This window comes from Megascapheus bottae, chromosome 19 (assembly GCF_031878675.1).
Source record: "Megascapheus bottae isolate mThoBot1 chromosome 19, mThoBot2.hap1, whole genome shotgun sequence".
NCBI classification, from domain to species: domain Eukaryota; kingdom Metazoa; phylum Chordata; class Mammalia; order Rodentia; family Geomyidae; genus Megascapheus; species Megascapheus bottae.
In genome coordinates this window covers 20,017,801-20,041,156 of record NC_143527.1, presented here as the reverse complement: position 1 = coordinate 20,041,156, position 23,356 = coordinate 20,017,801, and the positions used below count along the sequence as shown (strand labels likewise).

At 41.1% G+C, this 23,356-nt stretch overlaps 1 protein-coding gene across 1 annotated transcript; it reads left to right on the top strand.

Moving 5' to 3' along the window:
* On the top strand, positions 1-20,963 carry Slc14a1 (solute carrier family 14 member 1 (Kidd blood group)). The gene is made up of 9 exons (XM_090353577.1): positions 1-78; positions 7,265-7,418; positions 8,504-8,693; positions 10,183-10,311; positions 12,734-12,926; positions 13,792-13,939; positions 14,162-14,296; positions 17,202-17,251; positions 18,666-20,963. The coding sequence occupies exons 2-9, from the start codon at positions 7,286-7,288 to the stop codon at positions 18,837-18,839; spliced, it is 1,152 nt and encodes a 383-aa protein (XP_090209703.1). The 5' UTR covers positions 1-78; positions 7,265-7,285; the 3' UTR covers positions 18,840-20,963.
* Positions 20,964-23,356: the final 2,393 nt, after the last annotated feature.

Genomic DNA, 23,356 nt, shown 5'->3' with positions numbered 1-23,356 from the left:
GTGCCTGCCTGCTTCTAATAGAGCCTGGCAGGTCTTTATCAGCCATTGCCTTCTGCCACTAAGAAAGCCAGCAGGCGGGTAGGTGCCATCCTCATTTCTATTAATTGCTAACTGTTCATTGTTGAGTCTTGTCTTCTGAGTCCTCTATGTTTTACTCTTTTTTAATTTTAATGGTGGAAGAAGAGTTTGAATTCACATGTGTCTGATTCCAGAAAGTGTACTTGTTTATTATTAATAGTGCATATTAGTTATCCAAAGTGCTGAATTCTATTGTGACATTTATGTGCATGAATATATGGTACCTTGATCATGCCTACTTTCCCTTCTGTTCATTCTCGCTCGCTCTCTCTCTCTCTCTGTCTCTCTCTCTCTCTCTCTCTCTGTCTCTCTCTCTCTCTCTCTCTGTCTCTCTCTGTCTGTCTCTCTCTCTTTCTCTCTCTCTCTCTCTCTCTCTCTCTCTCCTATTCCCCCCCCACACACACACTTTTTTGTGTGCTGGTAGTAAGGCTTGAACTCATGCATTGAATTAAGGGCATCGTCCTTAGGCATTTTTGTTTTGTTTTGTTGTGTTTGCTTGCTTTTCGCTCAAAGCTAAGCAATCTACCACTTCAGCCACAGCTCCACTTATGATATTTTGCTGGTTAATTGAAGAGAAAAGTCTCTTGGACTTTCTTTTCAGAGTTGGCTTCAAATCACAGCACCTAGCATCCCCTACCCCCCTTTTATTGGAAGAATGGGTCTTGAATTTTTGCAACTGGATAGAGCAGCAAAGTGAGCATTCTGGTAGATTAGAAAGTAATTCACCAAAGTCATGGGCTCCTTCCTGAAAAGCTAAAAGTCCTGTCTTTTAGTTATGATTTCTGAGCCGGAGGGAAACGTTCCTGAGCTAATGCTGACCATTTTCTGCAAGATGATCACTGGAGTTGCTAAGTAACCCTAAATGCATAAATGATCCATAGCATTCTGCTTCCCAGCTGTGCTCTTCACAGACTTGACACTGGAGAGGAAGATATGTGATTCACCAGAAAAGAGGCAGGGTGTCCAATTATGGACTTACGGGTCCTTCATGTGCTAGCATGTCGAAGCCCACACATGGCATGTGTGCCATACATAGGCAGAACCTCTCCATCAAAGCAAAGTCGTCACACCTCATGGCATGGATGAGCCAAGGCCCAGGAGTGGAGTCTTCTGAGGAGAGTCATGTTTAAATCAGGAGGCCTGGGTACCTGACAGTGTTTTGTTTCTGATTACAGCTTAAGGAGAACTGAGTGCTCTCGGCCATTACAATCAGAAGCCACCTAAATAAAGATTATAGTATGTGCTAAATAAATGCCAATTTTTTTTTACTATGCTAGAGCATGGATATTTAATTTCTTCCTTCTAAATCCATATCCAAAAATTGGTGCAGTATTTTGTTACATTGATTATAACGACTGTATTTACTCTCCATCCCCTCTCCTTTGCAGTATTATTTTTGAAGTAATACTTTCCCATCTCCCCAATTGTACAAATTGCTAATATATACTAATAACAGAATGACTTTCATATTATGAAATAGAACAAAGGATGCCCAGGTGAACTGAAACCTTGATGTTACCATGATGAGAATGTCAAACATTGCCTCTTTTCTAGTGATCTGGGTTACAGTTTTAAAAGAGAGAGCGCTTTCCAACTCCTGCCAGAAAGCTCACCAGCTGCAACTTTCAGAATATTCTTGGGCTGTAAACTTCAGCCTTGTAGCCTTGTCTGTGATGCATGAGGAAGAGAAAACATTGCTTTGAAGTGTGGGGAGATCTTTAGTAGAAAGCAGCTGTTTCCTGCAAGAATATACAGTGAAGGTAGGATTAGCTGAGCCATTTCTGTGTTATAATTCAATCTCCCTCCCCAGAGACACTGGCCAGAAATACAGCTTGCTGTGTTGCGTACATCACCGGATTCTGGCAGTGACCCTGCCACTCAGAAACCACTCCCTGAGTTTGTTAGCTAGAATAGAGTCCTAGATGACCCTGGAAGGATCTGGCTCCAGCCTGGAACACAGAGAACTGGCATGCCTTGCCGGTTCTCTGTGGCTCACTCTGCTTGCAGCTGGCTGAGTGAACATGGATAGCACCTTGGCAACATGTCTTTCTTTTCTAGAAGATGAAGGTTTGAACCCTGTGGTCTCCATATTTCCACATAGTCCTTGGGCTTCTCCATCTCTACAAGTGTTGCTGTTGAGCTCAAGGACGTGGTTTTTTGTTTGTTTGTTCATTTTTGTTTTTGTTTCGTCCTTCCTGGGGCTTGAACTCCGAACCTGGGTGCTGTCTCTAAGCTTCTTTCTGCTCAAGGCTAGCACCATACCACTTGAGCCACAGAGCCTCTTCTAGCTCTTTGGAGTTATTTATTGGAGATAAGAGTCTCACAGACTTTCCTGCCTGGGCTAGGTTTGAACCATTAACTTCAGATCTCAGCCTCCTGAGTAGCTAGGATTACAGGTGTAAGCCAACGTGCCCACAAGTGCCCAGCAAGAATGTGGTTTAATAAGCTGTATATGCTTTGGAGGTGAGAGAAGGCAGGCACAGAATAAAGTGGATGGAGGAAAGAACCTGAAAGAACCTACTAGTACCTTTTTTTCTTTCACTCTTGGTTTTATGATTGTTCTGTTTTTGTTGGTGTTGTTTTATTTTTTTAACTTAATCAAAGAGTATCTCCATCAGTTTTCTTTTTTAGTTATTTTTATTTATTTATTTATTGCCAGTCCTGGGCTTGAACTCAGGGCCTGAGCACTGTCCTTGGGCTTTCTCAAGGATAGAGCTCTACCACTTGAGCCACAGCACCACTTCCAGTTTTTTTCTATGTATGTAGTACTGAGGAATCAAACCAAGGTCTTTGTGCATGCTAGGCAAGCACTCTACCATTAGGCCAAACTCCTGGCCCATTCATCAGTTTTCTTATTGTTCTTTATTCCCGTTTTTATCAGTATAGGGTTATTTCCATGTATGTATATAATGTACTTTGACCAAATTTACTCCCTTGGCTGCTCTTTCTTATCTTCCATCCCTTTGGTCTATCATATTATCAAAAAAGAAACTCATAATGCAACCTCAGAAACTCTGTAAGTTCAGTTCATAAGTAGCCAGAGAGTTTAATACACATGTGTACACACACATACACACTCACACATATACACACATATACATACCACACAATATTTTCTAAGACATAGAAATATTTTCCATGGGTTTAAAAAAATCACCTTGATAAAGTTTTCTAGCTTCAGAACAGGTGGACAGAAGAATATAAAAATAAAATAAATGAAAAGGAAAATAAATGACACACATGCAGTTTCTGAAGGAAGATGATATGGTTGGATGTAATGGGAGAGGGAAAAGAGAGAGGGGAGGAAAAGAAGTGAAGGGGAGAGGGAGAAGAGAAGAAAGTTATTAAAACCCACCACCATACTTGCTGAATTTAACTAGTAATTGTTTACTATTAGCATAGCGCTATTCCAACATTGAAGAATTTTATTCACAGGCAAGAAAAAAAAGTCACTTTCTTGGGCTGGTATTGGGGTTCGAACTCAGGACCTACACACCGCTATTTAGCTATTTCACTCAAGATGGTATACTCTACTACTTGAGCCACAGTTCCATGTCTGGCTTTTTGATGGTTAATTGAAGGTAAGACTCTCACAGACTTTCTAGTCCAGGCTGGCTTTGAAATTGAACCTTGATCCTCAGATTTCATGAATAGTTATGATTGCAGAAGTAAGCCACTGGCATCTGGAGTGCTGTCGATTTTTCAAACAAAATAAAATGCCTATTCCATTTGTGTAGTCGACTCTGAGCTTTGTTCTTCCCCTGAAGACCCTCTTCAGATAGGGAAGTCTGCCTCCTGGGTTAGAGGTCCTGTGCAGAGCACACTTTTCCTCTCCCGAGTACATTGGACTTGCTTCCTCTGACTGCTCGGGCCCTTTCCCATGCTCACCAGAGCTACACCAGGTCCTGTTGGCTGACAGCTTTTCACCCTTGGCCCTGTATGGAGAAAAAGGAACAATGGATAATAGATGGCACCCACCATGGTCCTCTTGGAAGAGGCCCTTTTGAAATTAAAGTTGGTGAGGCTTCACAGGGTTAAGCCTGGTCCTTGCCCAGAGGTGGCAAAGACAAATATGCTTCCTTCTAGAAGCTTGTGCTTCAGCGGACCTGGGAGCCTGCTCTGAGCTCTGCTGGGATGGGATATGGGGAATCCACAAGCGTAGCTTGTGGCTGTGGCCACACTCAAAAAGACTCATCACAGCCAGGCGCTGATGGAGTACAGCTGCAATCCTAGCTACTGAGGAGGCTGAGTTCTAAGGATGCTGATTTGAAGCCAGCCCAGATAGGAAACTTTGGAGATTCTTTTTTTTTTATTAAAGCATTTATTAACTTTGATTTGTACATCATATTTCAAATGTCATGTTTAACAAGCAAGTATTTAAGAAGGGAATCTCTGTATACAATCACTGGCACTTAGGTTTTAGAACATAATTAAAATTAAGCATTAATCTATGGAGATTCTTATCTCTAATTAACCAGCAAAAGGCTAAAAATGGAGCCATGGCTCAAGTGGTAGAGCACCAGCCTTGAGTGGAAAAAAAATGAAGGACAATACCCTGGTTTTGTGCTTAAGCCTCAGTACAGGCAGGCACACACACACACACACACACACACACACACACACACACACATCACATGACATTTCCACGGATTTAGAGCACTTCTACCAGGTTATGACATTTTAAAAAGAAAAACATACCCTAGAGTTTTCTATTCCTCCTGCTTCTATTAAAGTTCCTTTTTCCTTATTGTTCATTCCTCTCAGGGGAACTGTAACAGACCTTTAGCTGAGATTCAGACTCAGTGTGTCTACTGAGCGTTTTATCCATTCTAACATGTATATTAAAAAGTGCCAGTAAGAAATGCAAATCCCCTGGCATGATAAAAATTTCAGAGTGAGTCACACCTTTAAGTGATTATTATTTTTTTCTCCCTCTGTTTCCATGCCCAAGTTCTAGAGCAGGTAGCAGATTTCTCAGGTGCTGCAGAAGGATTCATTTAGAGTAAATGGTTTCTAAAGTCTCTGGAACTCAGCCTCTGTCTGCTCAAGACATGAAGTCCCTCTCTCTAGGATATCAAAGCCCCCCTCCCCAAACCATCCCAATACTTGATTATTGGAGGTACAAATCATCATTTGTAGATTAGCCAAAAATAATTTAGTGTTTACTTAACTTTGGGTGACTCAGCCATGACTCAGGTCATTCTGGTTCTTGATCATGTCTGGCAAGTTGTATTATCTGGTTTTACATCGGTATCTCCAATATCTCTGTAGTGATAGAGTATTTGAAATTCTCTCAAATAATTATATGCTGGAGATTTGGAAAGTATAAATTTGGTTATTCTGGAATTTAGTGGAGAATGCCATTTTTGTCGTTCCCTTTGGCTGCCAATTTTAGACCCTGATCATTCATCTATAGAAACTGCAGAGTTGTATCTTTAGGCTTTAATCATGGTTGGGGCTAAAGCCCGATGCCTCTCATGATTCTATGTGCCTTTGAAAATTAGTGTGTGTTGCTGAGGAAAGGGCTTAGTGTGTAATATTTTCAGTTATAAATATTAAAGAAGGAAATACCTGAGCCAGGCGCTGATGGTTCATGCCTATAATCCTAGCTACTTAGGAGGCTGAGATCTGAGGATTGTGGTTCAAAGCTAGCCCAGGCAAGAAAGTCCATGAGACTTTTAATCTCCAGTTAACTATCAGAAAACTGGAAATGGAGGCAGAACGGTAGAGTGATAGCCTTGAACAAAAAGAGATACCAACTAATGTTGGTATCTAGCGTTGTTTTGCCAAGACAGAATGACTTTGGTCTGGAGTGCATTATTTAAATAGTTCCCACTCAGTGGAATGATTAATGGTCACCATTGTTTCAAAAGCATGATGATTAGTTAGACACTGAAAAACACAATTAAAGTATCATAGTTACACAATAATAAACCAGGTATCCATGATGATTTCTACACTAATATGCACAGAAGCCAAAACTAGAGTCCAGATGTTTTATTTTTTGTAAACATTAACATATTTTCTGTAAATACCTACTTGCTAGATGTGATCAATGAAATAGTGTTCTAGCCAAAATTATCCTGGAACTCTGCTTGCATTGGAGAAAATGGGCTGGTTTATCTGTGTGGGATTTGCCTTTTGTGGCCGTGGCTTCACTATCTCACATTTATGCTTCCCAGGGTGTAATGAATCCCAGAGGGATTCAGTGCCTCCCACTGGCCAGGATATGCACTGCGCTTTTCTTGGTTTGCTGCTGTCTTTCTTCTATTAGCTACATCTGACATTATCACTGGCATTCTTTTATATCTGCCATTGGCATCATTTCTTACATACACAGCACCATATTCTAAAAGTGTTGCTACTCACCCATTGCATATTTAGGAAAAGTAGTGAGTACAAAGTGTAGTTCGATCACTTGTATTTTCCCAGGATATGCTTAGTAATTAGGTTTTGTGCCTTCTTATATCATGCAATCCTGAGCTTCTCTATATTTATGGACTATTTTTCTTGCTTCCTTATACATATTTAAGTAAGTGATTTCAAAACAGGAGGTGAGACAATTATAAGGACAAATTCTAGCAGTCTGGGACTTGAAGAGTGGAGGTTGGGGGCTCTCAGGCTGTGTCACCACATATGAACTTTCCTTTCCTTTCAGGATCTTAATTAAAAGATTTTACTGATGTCTTGTATTAAAAATTCATTTAAAAAGGCTGCTTTTCTTACAAAGTTACTAGCCAGGTGTTATTAAGGAGCAGGAAGTTTTGAAACCTAATTTCTTGCTCCTTCTATTGCCAGTATGAAGTTCAAGCACTTAGTTTTAGCTCTGTCTTACTATTGCCTCATGTTGATAGTCACTGTTTTTCTTTCTTCTCAACTAAACTAAGCTCCTTGAGTGCAGGAAGTATGGCCTCAGTAACTGCTTGTTGAACAAGAAAGTGAACCTTGAAATATGACAAATCAGAACCTTCCCATGGTCATATTTAAGATACTGAGGACAGAGGTAGAATGGAATTTGTGATTGGAGAAATTCTGTGATATTTTAGGAGGGAAACAGCATCGTCTTAGTCTTTTAGGACTTCATGGGCCACATGCATGCCTTTACACTCATCTTCTATGGCTACTATACAAGCTTTACTGTGCATGTTCTATATTAGAAATGTTTATAAACTCTCTTTCCTTCAAGGAGCCAGAAGACGAGGCAGCCATGGAGGACTCAACCATGGTTAAACTAGACCAGAGTACAAACCAGGTTTCGTCAGGTCGGGGGAGGAGGTGCGTCCCCAAGGCACTTGGTTATGTCACCGGTGACATGAGAGAATTTGCCAACTGGCTTAAAGGTATTTATGTATCCATTTCTTGGAGAGGTGGGAGAAGTGGCTTTGGAGATGATGAGTGGTCCTTCTATTTATATCTTGAGTTGTATTCCCCAGTCATTATTCTCCATGATTCTACTTTGAATCTTCTAGCTTGCAATTTTTTTTCAAGTTTTTTGTTTTGTTTTGTTTTGTTTTCCCCAATGAGAGTGGTGGTCAGGCCAGGCCCTATTCATAGTATAGAAAAGTTCCTGTGCCTGTGGTGTGATTTTATGACTTTAAAAAAACATAAACATTTCCTGGGCACTGGTGGCTCATGCCTATAATCCTAGCTATCCAAAAGACTAAGATGTGAGGATCATGGAATGAAGCAGGCGAGGGTAGGAAAGGTCTGTGAGACTTATCTCCAATTAACTACTAGAAAACCGGAAGTAGGACTATGATTCCCAGTGGTAGAGAGGTAGCCTCTGAGCAAAAAAATCTCACGGACAAGTGCCCTGAATTCAAGCTCTACAACTAACAAAGAAACAAACAAATACATAATAATAAAAATTAAAACATAACCTAGCAACTTGGAAAGCAGAAGCAGCAGGATCTAACACTCAAATTTCAGCTCAGACAAAAGCAGCAAGACTATCTGAAACAAAATTTAAATAGAAGGATTGGAGTATAACCTATACCTTTGCCTTGTTCAAAGCACTGGGTTTAAGTCCCCGGTACTACAAGAGGAAGGAGGGGGAGAGAGAAGGAGGGGAGGAGGAAAAAAGAGAAGGAGGAGGAAGAGGAAGAGGAGGAGGAAGGCAGAAAAGAAAAGAGAAAGACAAAATGAAAAAGAGAAAGGAAGAAAAATGAAAACTGTACTATTTGTTCCTTTGGTATAATAGTCTGTTCTTCTAAGCACAGTAAATAAGAGCACTGGATATTTTCTGAACATCAAGAAGCCAGATGACTCAGGGATCTGTGAGCCTTTACAATGCAAAGGACTCAGAGGAGAGGAGCTTCAAGGAGTATCAAACCATATTTTCCTTCCAGAGGCTCCTGCTCTAGTGTTGGGAAGGATCACTATTCACTTTGTCACATCCTCTGCTCTGCTCATTTCTCTCTTCCAGACAAACCTGTGGTTCTCCAATTCATAGACTGGGTTCTTCGAGGCATATCCCAAGTGGTGTTTGTCAGCAACCCCATCAGTGGGATCCTGATTGTGGTGGGACTCCTGGTCCAGAATCCATGGTGGGCACTCAGCGGCTGCGTGGCAACAGTGGTCTCTACTATGACTGCTCTCTTGCTCAGCCAAGACAGGTAGGCACATGTCGCCATGCCTGTGTGGTCCCTTCCTCAGATACTAGTCAGACAGCCATCATGCACAACAGTGATAAAGCCACACCCCACACTGGAAAAAAAAAACCTTTATTCTACAGAACTCTATTTGCCTTTAGTCAGGGGCCAGGAAACCATTTAGAGTATCTTATCCTTAGTACCTAAATCAGTGACCAGATTCTTAGAGATATGTGTGGTAACAAGAAACTCAGCTATAAGTTATCTCTGGGAGATCTTTAAAGATGGATAAAATTATTTATTGGTACTTTCAGGGAGTGCAGGAAACATGAGTTCATGAAAAGTTTTGCTTTTTTTTTTTAACATCAACATGTTTTGTTGAGATTGAAAGATTGGCCTCTGCAGTGTCTAAAATGTGAAATAGTAAAGTGGCACTGTGGTTTAAGGGATAGGGAGGTAGCCTTGAGCTGAAAAGCTCAGGGACAATGCCCAGGCCCAGAATTCAAGTGCTATGACTGACCAGAAAAAAAAGGGGGGGGGTAAAATAGTTGCACAAGTACAGAATTCTAAAAGATTTGTCTCCTTCACATGTGATTTCTAACTCTATAAGGAATTTCCACAACATGACAATAAACACAAAATCATGTCACCCTGCTGTCTCCAATGTTCCAGCAGGATTTGAGTTCTCCAACTCCCTTTTTAGCCTCTTGTCTCATTTTTCTAATGGTATCTCACTCAGAAAAGTTCTGGAAAACGCATGTTGTTTAATACCTCAGTTTCCCTGTCCCAGCCATTTCCATTCCCATTCTCAGGGACCAGCAGTCTAAACCACAAGGCCCAGAGTTGCATGTTAGCACATGCATTGTTGTTTTGTTTTTTAACCCCTCTGCTATTTAACTTTGATTCTGAATACTGTCTGATGGGTGGGCTTGCAATCCATGTGCTAACATGCATATAATTGATTGTTCATATTTTACCATGTTAAACAACAAAAAAGTAGTTCTTTTTCTTTGCAACAATTTGGAAATGTGTATTTAGAGAACAAAATACAAGCAAAAGACCACAAAGCTGTACGCTATTTTGGAAGATTGATGTTTTTAAAGATGCTATGAAAGGAATTCCCATTTTTGGAATCTCAGATTGAGGAGACTTTCATATGTCAAAATTTCTATTCTCAGAAGCCCTTAACATATTGAAATATATAGTAAGAACTTTATGCAAGAATGCATGCAGGAATGCCTTTCCTGTTCCCTCTCAGTCACTGTAGAGCTGTCCTTGCTGTGACACCTGTGGAGGATATTATTTAATGTGCCCATCTGTGCTTTTGTCTAAGCATATTGTTATGTATTTGGGAATTGATATTCATGCAATGCACTTCATAAGAAATGCATATCTAAATATGATTGCGATTTTTGTAAACGTGAGTGTGATGGAGACCTTACAGGTATTATTTATGTGCAAATCTAACCCAATTCCACCTGAACAAGGTCTGTGTTGTGCCTCTTCCCCACAGGTCAGCTATAGCTGCTGGGCTGCAGGGCTACAATGCCACCCTGGTGGGAATTCTCATGGCTGTCTTCTCAGCCAAGGGTGACTATTTCTGGTGGCTGCTGTTTCCTGTGTCGATTATGTCCATGACTTGGTAAGTTGTACCTCGCTTTCAAAATGTCCTTTAAAAATTGTGAAGGGAGGACCGGGAGTTTGGCCTAGTGGTAAAGTGCTTGCCTAGTACGCACAAAGACCCGGGTTCGATTCCTCAGTACCACATACATATAAAAAGCTGGAAGTGGTGTGTTGGCTCAAGTGGTAGAGCTCTAGCCTTGAGAAAGCCCAAGAACCGTGCTCAGGCCCTGAGTTCAAGCCCCAGACTGGCAAAAAAATTGCAGAGGGAGGAAGAAGTGAGGAGTTGGTTACTTTGTGAAGTAAAAGGTGTTCTATGAATGGATGGAAACAACACAACCATGAGAATTTACTGTGTCAAGGAACAGCAACTTAAAGCAGCTAAGTGGAAAAAATTGTAGTTGATGTACTTTGTCATAATTTAAAAACAAATTGAGAAAGAAAATCGATTTTAGTTATACCTACTAGAAAAGAAGCAACCCCTTAGAAAAGTATCTATATCCTCACAGCCAGTTTTAATTATTTGGCCTTGTGTTAGACTCCACTACACATTTACACACCTTCCCCTTATCCGGAAGATCTCATAGCCTCAACTACACACTAACACATGCACAGCCACGGGGTATATCCACATCACTCTCATCTGTTGCCTAAATGTCAAAATTATTGAATCTCCCCAGGACATCAGAAAGCAGAATTAGTGTTGATGCTTATTTTCTGTATGGGTGGTTTTCAAACTTGAACACCGTGAGGACTGATTCAGACACAGATGGTTGCTTCCCCAGAGGTTCTGGTTAAGTCCACTGGGTGGAGCCTGAGAATTGGTATTCTAACAAGTGCCCAGATGGTGTTGATAGGGCTCGTTCAGAAAAACCCACTTAAGAACCACCATGAGTACACATGCTCTTCTTACCTACCTTCTCTAACCCCATTCACATAATTTTCTAATAGAATGGAAAGTCTTACAAGGCACACCAGCCCCAATCCTTTTTTTTAAACTCAATTCAATTCCTTAAAAAAACTGAATCCTTCATACTATTTCTAATACTGGCATCATCTTAAATGTTTTTTCACTTCTAGAAGCAAACATTTCTATCTTCCATATTTGGAAATAAAAAATTTTATTAGGCACATGAATAAAAAAATAGTACACTAACCACAGGGTTTATAAGAGGGCTCATCCATACCCTTAGCTGCATACACAGGTACATGGAGAGCCTGTCAACAATACCATCCTTCCCAGCAGGTAACCTGGTACAGGCTCTGAAGAACATCAACAAGGGCAGAGATCATGGAAAGTTAGGTGTTTACCATTCCTCCTACAAGCAGGAAGTTTATTCTGTTCTTAAGCAATGGCTTCTTAATTGGTTAAATAAGCAAGAGTAACACAAGAGGCCCAAGAATCATGTAAACCAATTCTACCTTTGCAGACCTGGAAACTGAGGATGAGTGTCATACCTAAGTTTATAAAGTTCATCCACAGCTCCAAGATATAAACTATATATAAACTCTACTCTTTTCCTTCATCCCATGTCACCCACATCCTTCCTTGATCAATTATTCTTCCAAAAACATAGATATAATAGGAAAGACATGTGGAATCATATATACAGAATCCTGGTTATCCTGGTGCAGGGAGGGGACTATGATCATATAGTATTACACAAAGAACTCTTACTATATGCATTGTATTTTATCAAGTACTTTGGGTTTTTTTCTTCTTTTTGTTATTGTGGTGGTCATGGGGCTTGAACTTGGGGCCTGGGCACTGTCCCCGAGCGCTTTTGCTCAAGATTAGCACTCTACCATTTTGAGCCACAGTGCCACTTATGATTTTCTGATGGTTAATTGGAGGTAAGAGTCTCTCAAAGCCAGCCCTGGTATGAATGTCTATGAGACTCTTATCTCCAATTAGTCATCAGAAAACTAGAAGTGTTCCACTGGCTCAAAGTGATAGAACACTAGTCTTGAGCTAAAGAGCTCAAGGACAGAGCCCAGGCCCAGAATTCAAGCCCTAAAACTGACAAAAAAAAAAAGTCTCTCCTCTGACTTTCCTGCTCAGGCAGGCTTTGAACCATGATCCTCAGATTTCAACCTCCTGAGTATCTAGGGTTACAGGCATGAACCACCAGTACCCATTTTGAGGGGTTGTTTGGGTATTTTTTTTCAGTCTCGCTATATAATTTACTCTATGCAACCCCAGAATTTGTTTTTCAAAATCCAAGTATGTTAAGAGGTTTTATTTTTTTAGTGTATTTTTGGAATTACTACCTCTATGATAAAACTGATTCTAGATTTTCATTCTTTGGGAGGTTTGTCCACTCGGCATGTCTGGGGCCTAACTGGCTGATGGGACAAAACCCCTTCAAGGTATAGAGAGATTCATTTGGTCAACCTGTCTTCTTGTCAACACATGCAGATTCTTCTATTTCATTCCTTTTTAGCCCAATTTTCTCAAGTGCACTATGCTCCGTGTTCAGCAAATGGGATCTCCCTGTCTTCACGCTTCCTTTCAACATGGCACTATCAATGTATCTTTCGGCCACAGGACATTACAACCTGTTCTTCCCAAGCGTACTGTTCAAACCTGCAACCTCGGTCCCCAATATTACCTGGTCTGAGCTCAGTGCCCTGGAGGTAAGAGACACTGTTTTCTCATATACATTGCCTCTGGCAGTCACCCATATCTTTCTGGTTCACTGCCCAAAGGTTTGTGAGTCTTCTAGATACTCAGCTTTCTGGTGGCCTGTCTTCATTCTGGCAGTCCTGTTCTACTCCTAAGCTGGGAGTGTTTTTGGTTTTGTTTCTAAATGACTATTTAGTCAAAGTTAAACCCTTCATTTCTTTTCTAAACACTAGCAGTACCAACTCCACTGGAAGTCAAATACCATATTGTGAGCTTGACCAATGTTTGGGCAGGTGTGATAGGGCCTCCTAACTTGAGCTCTGCTTCTGCCATTCTCAATAGCTGGATGCTTACTATTTGAGTTCATCATAGAACATCTCTAACCCATGCTCTCTTGGGATCAGGAAACTAGAGTATGTGTAATAGATCAAGGCTCTCAAGTTTTGCTACACATCAGAACTACCCAGTGCCCAAACTGGATCCATCTCAGACCCTATATCTTACAACCCCTGGAAATGGGACCTGGGAACCTAAATTAACAAACATACCAAATATGATCCAAGTCAGGAATTTGAGAACCACTGTAGGATAGAATGTGTGCCATGTATCTCTTTATAGATGGGCACGGAGACAGTGCAAACTTTCAAAACCCTGGTTAGCCCCCATCCTTGTGTTTGCATCATAAACCTGCTGGAGATTTCTTTTATGTTTTTGTGGTTTGGGCTTAGTTTGGGATTTTTGTGAGATATGGTCTCAATAAGTAGCCTAGACTAGCCTGAATTCACTATCCTTCTGTCTCTACCTGCCTAGTGCTAAGATTATAGAGGTGTGCAAGCATGCCTGGCAGTGGTCTCATTTTTGTACTTGCTTTTGCAGCTTTTGAAGTCACTTCCTGTGGGGGTCGGTCAGATATATGGCTGTGATAACCCATGGACAGGAGCCATTTTCTTATGTGCCATCCTGCTGTCATCCCCACTCATGTGCCTGCACGCTGCCATTGGATCATTGCTGGGGGTAGTGGCAGGTAAGCACAGACTCGTTACCAAATATTGACGATCAAGATCAAATGCTGATGGGCTCAGGTATCTTCTGTGCTCCAGATCTTTCTTGAGGTTTCTGCTTCTAGGGACCAATGGGAGCGCGATACTTCCCCTGACCCTTACAACCTCCCCCCGATGCATTGCCACTTCTCACCCACACTCTGCCACTTGTCTAAAGGGCTGATGACATCTATCTCGTCAAACAGGACTCAGCCTTGCATCTCCATTTGAGAACATCTACGCTGGACTCTGGGGCTTAAACAGCTGTCTTGCTTGCATTGCAATGGGGGGAATGTTTGTCGCACTGACTTGGCAAGCCCACCTCCTGGCTCTTGCCTGTGGTAAGTATCCCACAAATGGAGTTTGTTCGTGGCAATGGGATTAAAATCAAAGTCAATCAGTAAAAAAGGAAATTAGATCTGGAATTCTAGTTTGGATCCATGCACTAGCTAAGTAAGTGCCTGCCCAAGCAAGGCAAATAAGGTTCCCCTCCTCTGGGTGTACTAAAGCCATCTTCGTTTAGCTTCTTGGTTATTGTGAACACGGGGAGCTGGTATATCAGCTGGCACATTGAGGAGGGGAGGGTGACACATTTGACTGGTCCTGTGTTCGTGCATATTATTGAACCCATAAACACTAAAAGGAAATAACTCAAGCTAAATACAGAACCACGGTTTCTGAGGAAGCCATAGGAATTACATGATCCATCCAGCTGTCTTATACTGGAGTATACCACAATCACCTAGAGTGCTTGTTAAAACACAGATCAAAGCCATCAATTCTGTCTATGCCAAAACTTTCCTCCTTTTCTCCCTCCCCCCTCACTCCCTCCTCTTCCTTCTTTCCTCCCCACAAGCTCAGGTAAAGAAGGCAGGGTAGATTCCATGGTCACCTGAGCTCAGCTGAGTTAGACTCCCTCATTCTCCAACCTTCCAATCTTTATAAGATTGCTTTCAAATCTGTATTTGGCATATACATTTGTATTTTTCTGTAGAGAGTAGCAGCAAATGTATTAAATGTATCCTACGTACCTGATGTAATCCAGACAGTACTCACAGAGAGGAAGGGGCTTTGAAGTGTTTTGTCTCCTGTGGTTTCTGAGCACATTGTTGGAGTGGAAAGCAAAGTGATGAAGGGTTTGAGGATTGAAATCCATCTTCTCTAGGAAACACGTCCTGATCCTTCTGGCTCTATTACGTGGTCTTCCTCGGGCTCCCTTCATTACCCTGTTTTCCACTCCAACAATGTGCTCAGGAGCCACAGGGGACAAAAACGTCTAAGGGGACTGTAGGGTGCTATAGATGACAGCCTGACACAATGTGCAAGGCCAAGCTGAAATTGTTTGGGGCACAGGAGATATTGGTGTGGTTAAACAGGCCATGAGGAAGGATGAAGATGTTTGCAGATATGTTTTTCCCAAGGGAGAATCTCTTCATTCTTTGCTTATTGTAGAAGCAGCATGTCTTAATGTACAGGTTTAATCAGTTATAAAGAAACATTAGCTTGAAAGTGAAAATACTTTATCTTACTCCCTATATAGTTGTTTTGTTTATTCTCTCTCTCTCTCTCTCTCTCTCTCTCTCTCTCTCTCTCTCTCTCTCTCTCTCTCTCTCTCTCCCCCCTCCCCGTGTGTGTGTGTGTGCACGCGCACACGTGTGCATGTATGCGTGAACCAGCTTGAAGGGCCAAGGTATTCTATTGCCTCTTCAGGGTAGTGTGCTATCAATTGAGCTATATCCCCCACTTCTGGCTTTTTGTTGTTTAATTGAGGATAAAAGTCTGTCCAATTTGTCTGTCCAGACTGGCTTTTAAGTGATATCCTCAGATCTCAGTCTCCTGAGTAGCTAAGATTATAAGCACAAGCCACTGGCACCCAGTGACATAGGGGTTTTTTTTTTGCCAGTTGTGGGCTTGAACTCAGGGCCTGAGCACTATCCTTGGACTTTTCTCAAGGCTAGAGCTCTACCACTTGAGCCACAGCACCACTTCCAGCATTTTTCTATATATGTGGTACTGGGGAATCAAACTCAGGTCTTTGTGCATGCTAGGCAAGCACTCTACCACTACACCAAACTCTGGCCCCTTTGTTTTGTTTTTTACATCCCTTTTCCACCAATCCTTGTGACAACATGAGGACCATTCACAGGATCCTTCTGTAGCCAGAAATTCACCCATCCTACTACTTTGCACTAGTTTCTGTAACGTGGATTGCTAGAAGTCACACTGATAGCTCAAAGAGAAGGCCACTTGGAATTCCCAGAGATGCCATGTTAATCCCCAAGGAATGTTTCCAACAGCATGGGAGAGTAAACCTTTAGTCCTGCTGGGTCCTATTAGGCTTTGTAGTGTCTGCATATGGATTTTTTTTGAACAGCAAGTCACACATGTAAAATACCACAGCAAATTTCCTCTTGTCCACACTGCACCAACACTGTCAAACAAACTGGTCTGCCAAGGTAAATAACTAAAAGATATTGACCATAGCATTATTCTTTTATTCATTCTAATTGTATTTATTAGAAAGAGGATTTGAGAAACTGATGGCATGTGAGAAAACAGTCTCTGGATCAAAACCTGTGAAGCCAGGGCATGTCTGGAAGTTGTAAACATATTCTGCATCTCCTCTGTGGCTATATTGTCAGAGTAGGATTATACATGGCAATCCTTTTGGGAAGGATGTTGTCTATAAAGAGTTGAAATCCTGTCCCTCTCTAAGGATATTTTCTCTTCATCAGCTAGCAAGAATGTTTTCAGGGAATCACCTACATGCTGAAGAGCCCTCCCTCATGTAAGGCTCTATTCAGCTAGCCATCTATCAAGGTCAGTAAGAGTTTGACACTCTTTCTGTGGAGAGAAAAGCAACTTAGACTTGGAGATCACTCCAAAGCAGCACAAGAGTACAAAACATAAAAGTGGGCCTTTGAAGTGCCATGGGCATTTAAAGGAGAAAAATGACCATGAGATCTCATGAGTGTAGGTTAGGCCATGTAGCAGCAGAGCTGGAACTCAAGAGAGTAAGGCAGAGTGCGGCTGATGAATGAATGAGTTCTATCTTTAAAATGACTTAAACTGATAACATCAAGGAGGGAAATTTATCACTAGCCATGAGGACCCTTCTGTTCAGAGTGGTTTCTCAATAACATGCAGAAAGGGATGAATTCACAGATGCTATTTCTGGAAATACTTGAGCAAGACTCTATCTCAAAAAAGGAAAAAAATACATTTACCAAATGTGATTTTTTGTAGCCCTGTTTACTGCATACCTTGGAGCCAGCATGACACACCTAATGGCTGTGGTAAGTTTGTTTCCATTTATCATTCAGCACAATCGATCAACTGTCAGTAACAGGGAAGATACTCTCAAAGGCCACCTGACAGCATCTAATGACATGACTTATGATTATAAATCCCCCACTTTTGCTGGGCTCTGTAGTCTCTCTCACCTTCTAACAACATAGGAACTGGTACAAACTACAGACATCAGGCATATTATAGATATCAGATCATTCTAGCTTAGAGAATAACTTTAGGGGCTGGGAATGTAGCTTAGTGGCAGAGTGCTTGTTTAGCATGGCATGAAGCCCTTGGGACCACATAAATAGAAAAAGCCTGAAATGATGCTGTGGCTCACGTGGCAGAGTACTAACAGAGCAAAAGAGGCTCAGGGACAGTGCCCAAGCCCTGAATTCAAGCCCCAGAACTAGGAAGAAAAAGAATAAGAATAGGAGTAAGAATAAAAATGAAGAGGGAGAGGAGGAGGAGGAGGAGGAGGAGGAGGAGGAGGAGGAGGAGGAGGAGGAGGACAAGGAGAAGGACAAGGAGAAGTTTAAAAATGCTTTTATCACCAAATGCCAGCTATAATCCTATAATCCTAGCTACTCAGGGGTCTGAGACATGAGGATTGTGGTTCAAAGCCAGACCAGGCAGGAAAGTCCATGATACTCTTATCTCCAAATAACCATCAGAAGTGGAGCTATGACTTAAAGTAGTAGAGCACTGGCTTTGAACACAAAAGCACAGGGACAGCTTCCAGCCCCTGAGTTCAAGCTCTACCCATGACTAACAACAACAACAACAAAAAAAAAAGATTTTGGAAACTACAGATCCTTAGTCTAGGCCCTGTCCTTTAATGGTGATATGTAATCATGGGATCATGTTTGAGCATTCCTAAACCATTATACCCCATGAGAGGTATACTTACACAGGACCAGAGCCAGTAAATGAAGTATGTGCAGAATTTTGTGAGCAACACAGAAGGACAGACAGACAAGAAACTTGAAGTCTATATGGGAGACAAAATAAGAAGTACAAGTAGAGACCCATATCTAGACTGAGTGAAAGTCAGACAGATGCCTCTGGGTTTGACCAATCAAAGAAGGCCTTGTGCAGTTAAGTAGTCCAGGGCCCATTGGCAATTTACTAAGTGTCATCGGTATGGTATCCTTACACATCTAGTGTGTCAAGTCTGAATGTAAGAGAAAGAGGAAGAGCCACACAAAACAGAGATGTAATTGAATATCACAAAAGATGGATGAGGACATTTCAAGTAAAAAGTGCTCTGAGATCTTTGACTAGGGACTCTGGAGGCGTAAGTGGAATCTAGGGCAATGCCCCCAAATTACTCATCTCCACAGATAAAGGTTCAGAGCGGTACTTAGTGTAGAGTTGCATTCAGATGGGATCTCAATTGTTTTGTCTTTTCTTCCCCAGGCCAATTTGCCAGCTGGTACCTGGTCCTTCTGTTTGGCCACACTATTATTCCTGTTGCTGACCACAAAAAACCCCAATATCTACAGGATGCCACTCAGCAAAGTCACTTTTCCTGAAGAGAACAGAATCTTCTATCTCCAAGCCAAGAAAAGGATGGTTGAAAGCCCTGTGTAAGAGCAATCCCCTACAGCCATGGTCATGAGTCATTTCTAACTACAGCTCCTCTTTTGGTGGTCCAACCACTATTATTCTGCACCAAGAACAATTTTTATACTAACAATCAGCGATTTCTTTTCTTCTGCCCACTTCCTGTTTTCCCTTTTGATTTCAGGAATATCCTTGCACATCTGGGAGCCACATCCACATGATGTGCTCTAGTATGGAATTTGAAGCCCCAGTGGGGAGTGGCACTGAGAACTGTAATGTATTCATAAAGCCAAGGAGCTCTGCCAGTAAAAGGAAATGAAAGCAGAATAATTCTTGATATTTATTGATATTCTTGATGTTTAGTTGGCCAGAAGATGTTAACAGTATTAAAAATTAAGCTCTGTAAACCAACTAAGCCTTATGGAATGCACAATCACAAAAACAAAGTCAATCCAGAATTCTCAGCTATGCTGTTTGTCTTTATAGAAGTCGGTGTGGGTTACACATTGCAACTGTGGTCTATGTGGTATGAGGAGCGAGGCTGGCCCCAGGGCTGGTCTTCCAGGTCTGCAGCAAACTAGCCCCCATTCTAGTATGTGTTTGTGTACACGTATATGTATGTGTATACACATGCATGCATGCAATTCTCTTTCAGGGAGATGACTGGTTTTGTTTCTGATTGACAAATTAGCAAGAGGGAGAAAATGATTTTTTTTCCTATCACTATTGTTCTATATTGCCACTTCTCTTGGAAATTGCAATGGAATTTTTTCCCTTTCATGAAAAGAGTTGTTTACAGTGAGATAAGAAAGGTTCCTGGCTTAACCAGTTCTCAGACATGAAAGAAAATTTATATACTTATTAAATATTCCACATAGTTATTTTGACTTAAATCCTTATGTTGATTTTGTAAATGCCACAAAAACAGAATCATTTAGAGTCCTTTAAAGTAAATTTTTGTTATTTTGAAGATGTCTTATATAAACACTGCTAAAGTTAGATTCCTTATAGTTAAAATTTCATAAGTTGTTGAAACTTTCATAAGTTACTGATCTACTCTGTAAGCACAATAAAGGACAGGGCCTAGACTAAGGATCTAGCCATTGCTGTTCACCTCAATCCATTTTACATCAGTATCCTACAGCCTAGAAAAGTGAAACTTACACATCCTTAAGATTTTCCCTGCTGGGTATGGTGGTACACACCTGTAATTCCAAGACTAGGGAAACTGAGGCAGGGGGATCTCTGTGTTCCAGGCCAATCTGAGCTACATAGTGACATCTTATCGTTAAAAAAAATTGGTTCTTACTCTTCCAGTTGTCAGTGCTTTGTCTACAATATACAATTTTCTGAATGGGAAACAGAAATGGAGGAGTGTGCTAATCTATAAATACTTCAGGGAGAAGTCCACTTCTTCCTTTTCTCAGGAAAACAGCAAATACTGTTCCAAATCAAATCTGTGATTAAAGCCTTTTGAAAACATGAATTTACAATGATCATATATTTGTGATATTCCTATAAAAATGGAATTATTGAAGCTTGAACTCTTCCTTGCTAAGAAATATATATGAGTTGGAGAGAGCTAGGTGCCAGTGCCTCACTCCTGGAATCCTAGCTACTCAAGAAGCTAAGGTGTAAGGATTATGGTTTGAAGCCAATCTGGCAGACAACTCTGAGAGACTTTTATCTCCCATTAGCCAGCAAAGAGATGGACTGGGAAGTGTGACTGGAGTGGTAGAGTGCTAGCCTTGAGCAGAAAAGCCAAGTAAGCTCTATGTTCAAGCCCCAGTACTAGGAGTTGAGGAAACAAAAAGGCAAGTGTAACCAAAGCTGCCTAGGAGGGAAGCATCTGGACCATAGCTGACTGAATCAAGCCCTCTACAATGCAGCTCCATCTGCCTTAGTCTTCTCAAAGCCCCCTGATTTGTTAATGGTGGCACTCATATGGACCTGCACATAGGAATGCTTTTAAGGTTGTATATTGTCTTATTTAAATGATACTAATTTCCTCAAACTATTTTTTTACTAAGTTTTAATAAGAATTCTTAGGGCGTATTCATATATATGTGTATATATATATGTGTGTATGTATATATACACATATTTTTGTTGTTCTCTGTACATCATTCTTGTGTATGCATATGAATAAATTATACCCATAGCTCAATCTCCTGTGGTGTGTCTTTTATAGTTATTATGGGTAGGAACAATCACATGTGTACATACATATCATTTATATCCCATGTGCTAGAACCTTAGTCCTTTCTTATGCATGGTAATAACCCTAAATGGGTATCTGAGCGAACCTTATTCAATTTCAGGTTAACAGGACCAACCCCTTGAGTATCTTCCCTGTTTCCATTGTTCTCCAACATCAGAATAAGCTGCGGAGGGCAATGACAGATATTCAGGACACCTTTCTAAAACTGTGGGGTCAACATCCAGCCCCAATGTCCCATGACCCTCAATCCCTTTACCAGGAAGATCCCTGGGGTCAGCTTTCTGGTACAAGCCATTTCTCAGAACATTATGTCTTAAAGTCGAAGCCCTAGTCATGCTGCCTCTGCTACCACAAGCACTTCTCTTCCTACTTGAAATAAAAAACCATGGTGAGAATGGAAATGTACTTTAACAAGTCTCAGTCTTGAGTCCCCAAGAAGCCCGAACAGGAAGCAAACACCCCCATGGAAGTGGCCCCCAACAATTTCTCTCCTACTTACTGTTTCAAGATAAAGTTACTAGCATATTCTAACTTTAGAGAAGAATAAATAACAGGGGTTGTGAAATCAAAAACACTGCTTTTTATTAAATAATGTATTAGCATTGATTTTTACATCATATTTCAAATGACGTGTTTAACAAAAAAGTATTCGAGAAGGGAAACTCTATATACAATCACTGGCACTTAGATTAAAATTAGGCTGAGGGTTTATATGTCATAGGTACATATTAATCTATGTAATAAACCATTGTCAATAGAGTCATAAATTTTTATGTCTATGTAGTTGTGTTTATATTTCCAATACCATGTCCATAACATTGGGTACGCAAATATTGAGTCATTACTCTTGTACTGTTTGGATCTAATAGCCACGTATTAAGGATACTATGCTTTTTCAGCTACAGGTGACTTCTTTTCATGCTCTAAGAAACTGAAGACAGTAAGACAAGGTCTCCATGACAGTTAGAATCCTTTGAGCTGTGCAACAGGATGCCTAGTTGAGAGTAGTTTAAACAAGCGTGACATTCTAAAAAGTAGGAAATTAGAAGTTTGATGAAGTCTTCTCAACAATGTCAGAAAGGATGCAATCTCTTCCAGCCACTATATCATCCTTAGCATGCACAGAAGGCTCCACTTTCATCCTTGGACTTGTCTCATAGCCCCCAAATGTCTGCTCTCATCACTGACATCAAAACTGTACCCATAAGAGGGCAATCAGAGTTACAAGGCAGTTATAACCATATCCCCCCACATCGCTTCTTCCCTTTGCTCCCTTCTTCTCCTCCTCATTCTCCCTATCCTTTTTAATCTGGAAAGAAGTCTTTCCTAGATGCTCCCCCAATCCAAATCTTACTTTTTCTTTTTTGCATAACTAGATCTTATGGTTAAGCCTAGCTGTACACAATCTGGAAATCATGAACAGGGTATCATCCCTTTCCAACATAATGGCTGAGCTCTGCCATACTGAAACAAAATCAGCAGAAATGGTTTACTGGACAAGAAGTCAACATATCTGCCACCATAATACATAGTACTACCATACAGTAGCAGTAGCTGTGTTCCCACATTGGAGAGGGCCAAGTGGTGATAGCCAAGACTGCCTCACAGTTGTGAGGCCCACCAAGGGTTTTGAAATGAGAGACCTATGCCATGACCTTTTACACAAAGATACTTTGTGCAGTACTTGCTGGAATATTCCCAAAGTATGTCCCAGCTCATTAATGTTGTACAGACTGTGACCAAGAAAGTCTAAACAAAAGAATAGATACGATAATGATCCAACGAGGAAAGCTTAGGGGCAATTAGTGTTGTCATTCAATACCTTGATCAAAGAGCTGAAGCTTCTAAATCATTCCATATCAGAAAGGGCCACTGTTAATTGTTGCCTTTCAAATCAGTTCCAGCTTAATGGAGCATTGAAAACACGTGTCCAACATTTTCTCCTTCATGGTGCCAAATAAACAATAAGAAACCCAGTTTCCTGTTTGGGTTGGGTCCATTGGATTCTAGCCCATGCACGCACTGAATTATATTGCAATGACATGCGACAAATGGGAAAGGAAGAAATGAAGCACAGAGGAAAGCTGGGGCAATGTCAGGAAACATGGCTAAAATTAAGTCCCTTAGACCATAGGAAACAATGGCAGCTAGGACATGAGTCAGTGATCCAAAGGCAAATGCATTTCAGGGCAATAAAAACACACAGACAGTTCACAGGACTAGCCAAGTTAACAAGGAAATCTTTCTGCTTCCTGAAACCCCCATGAGAGGTTAAACCTAGATTATAGGTTTAACAATAGGACCTAGCAATGGAAGCCATCTT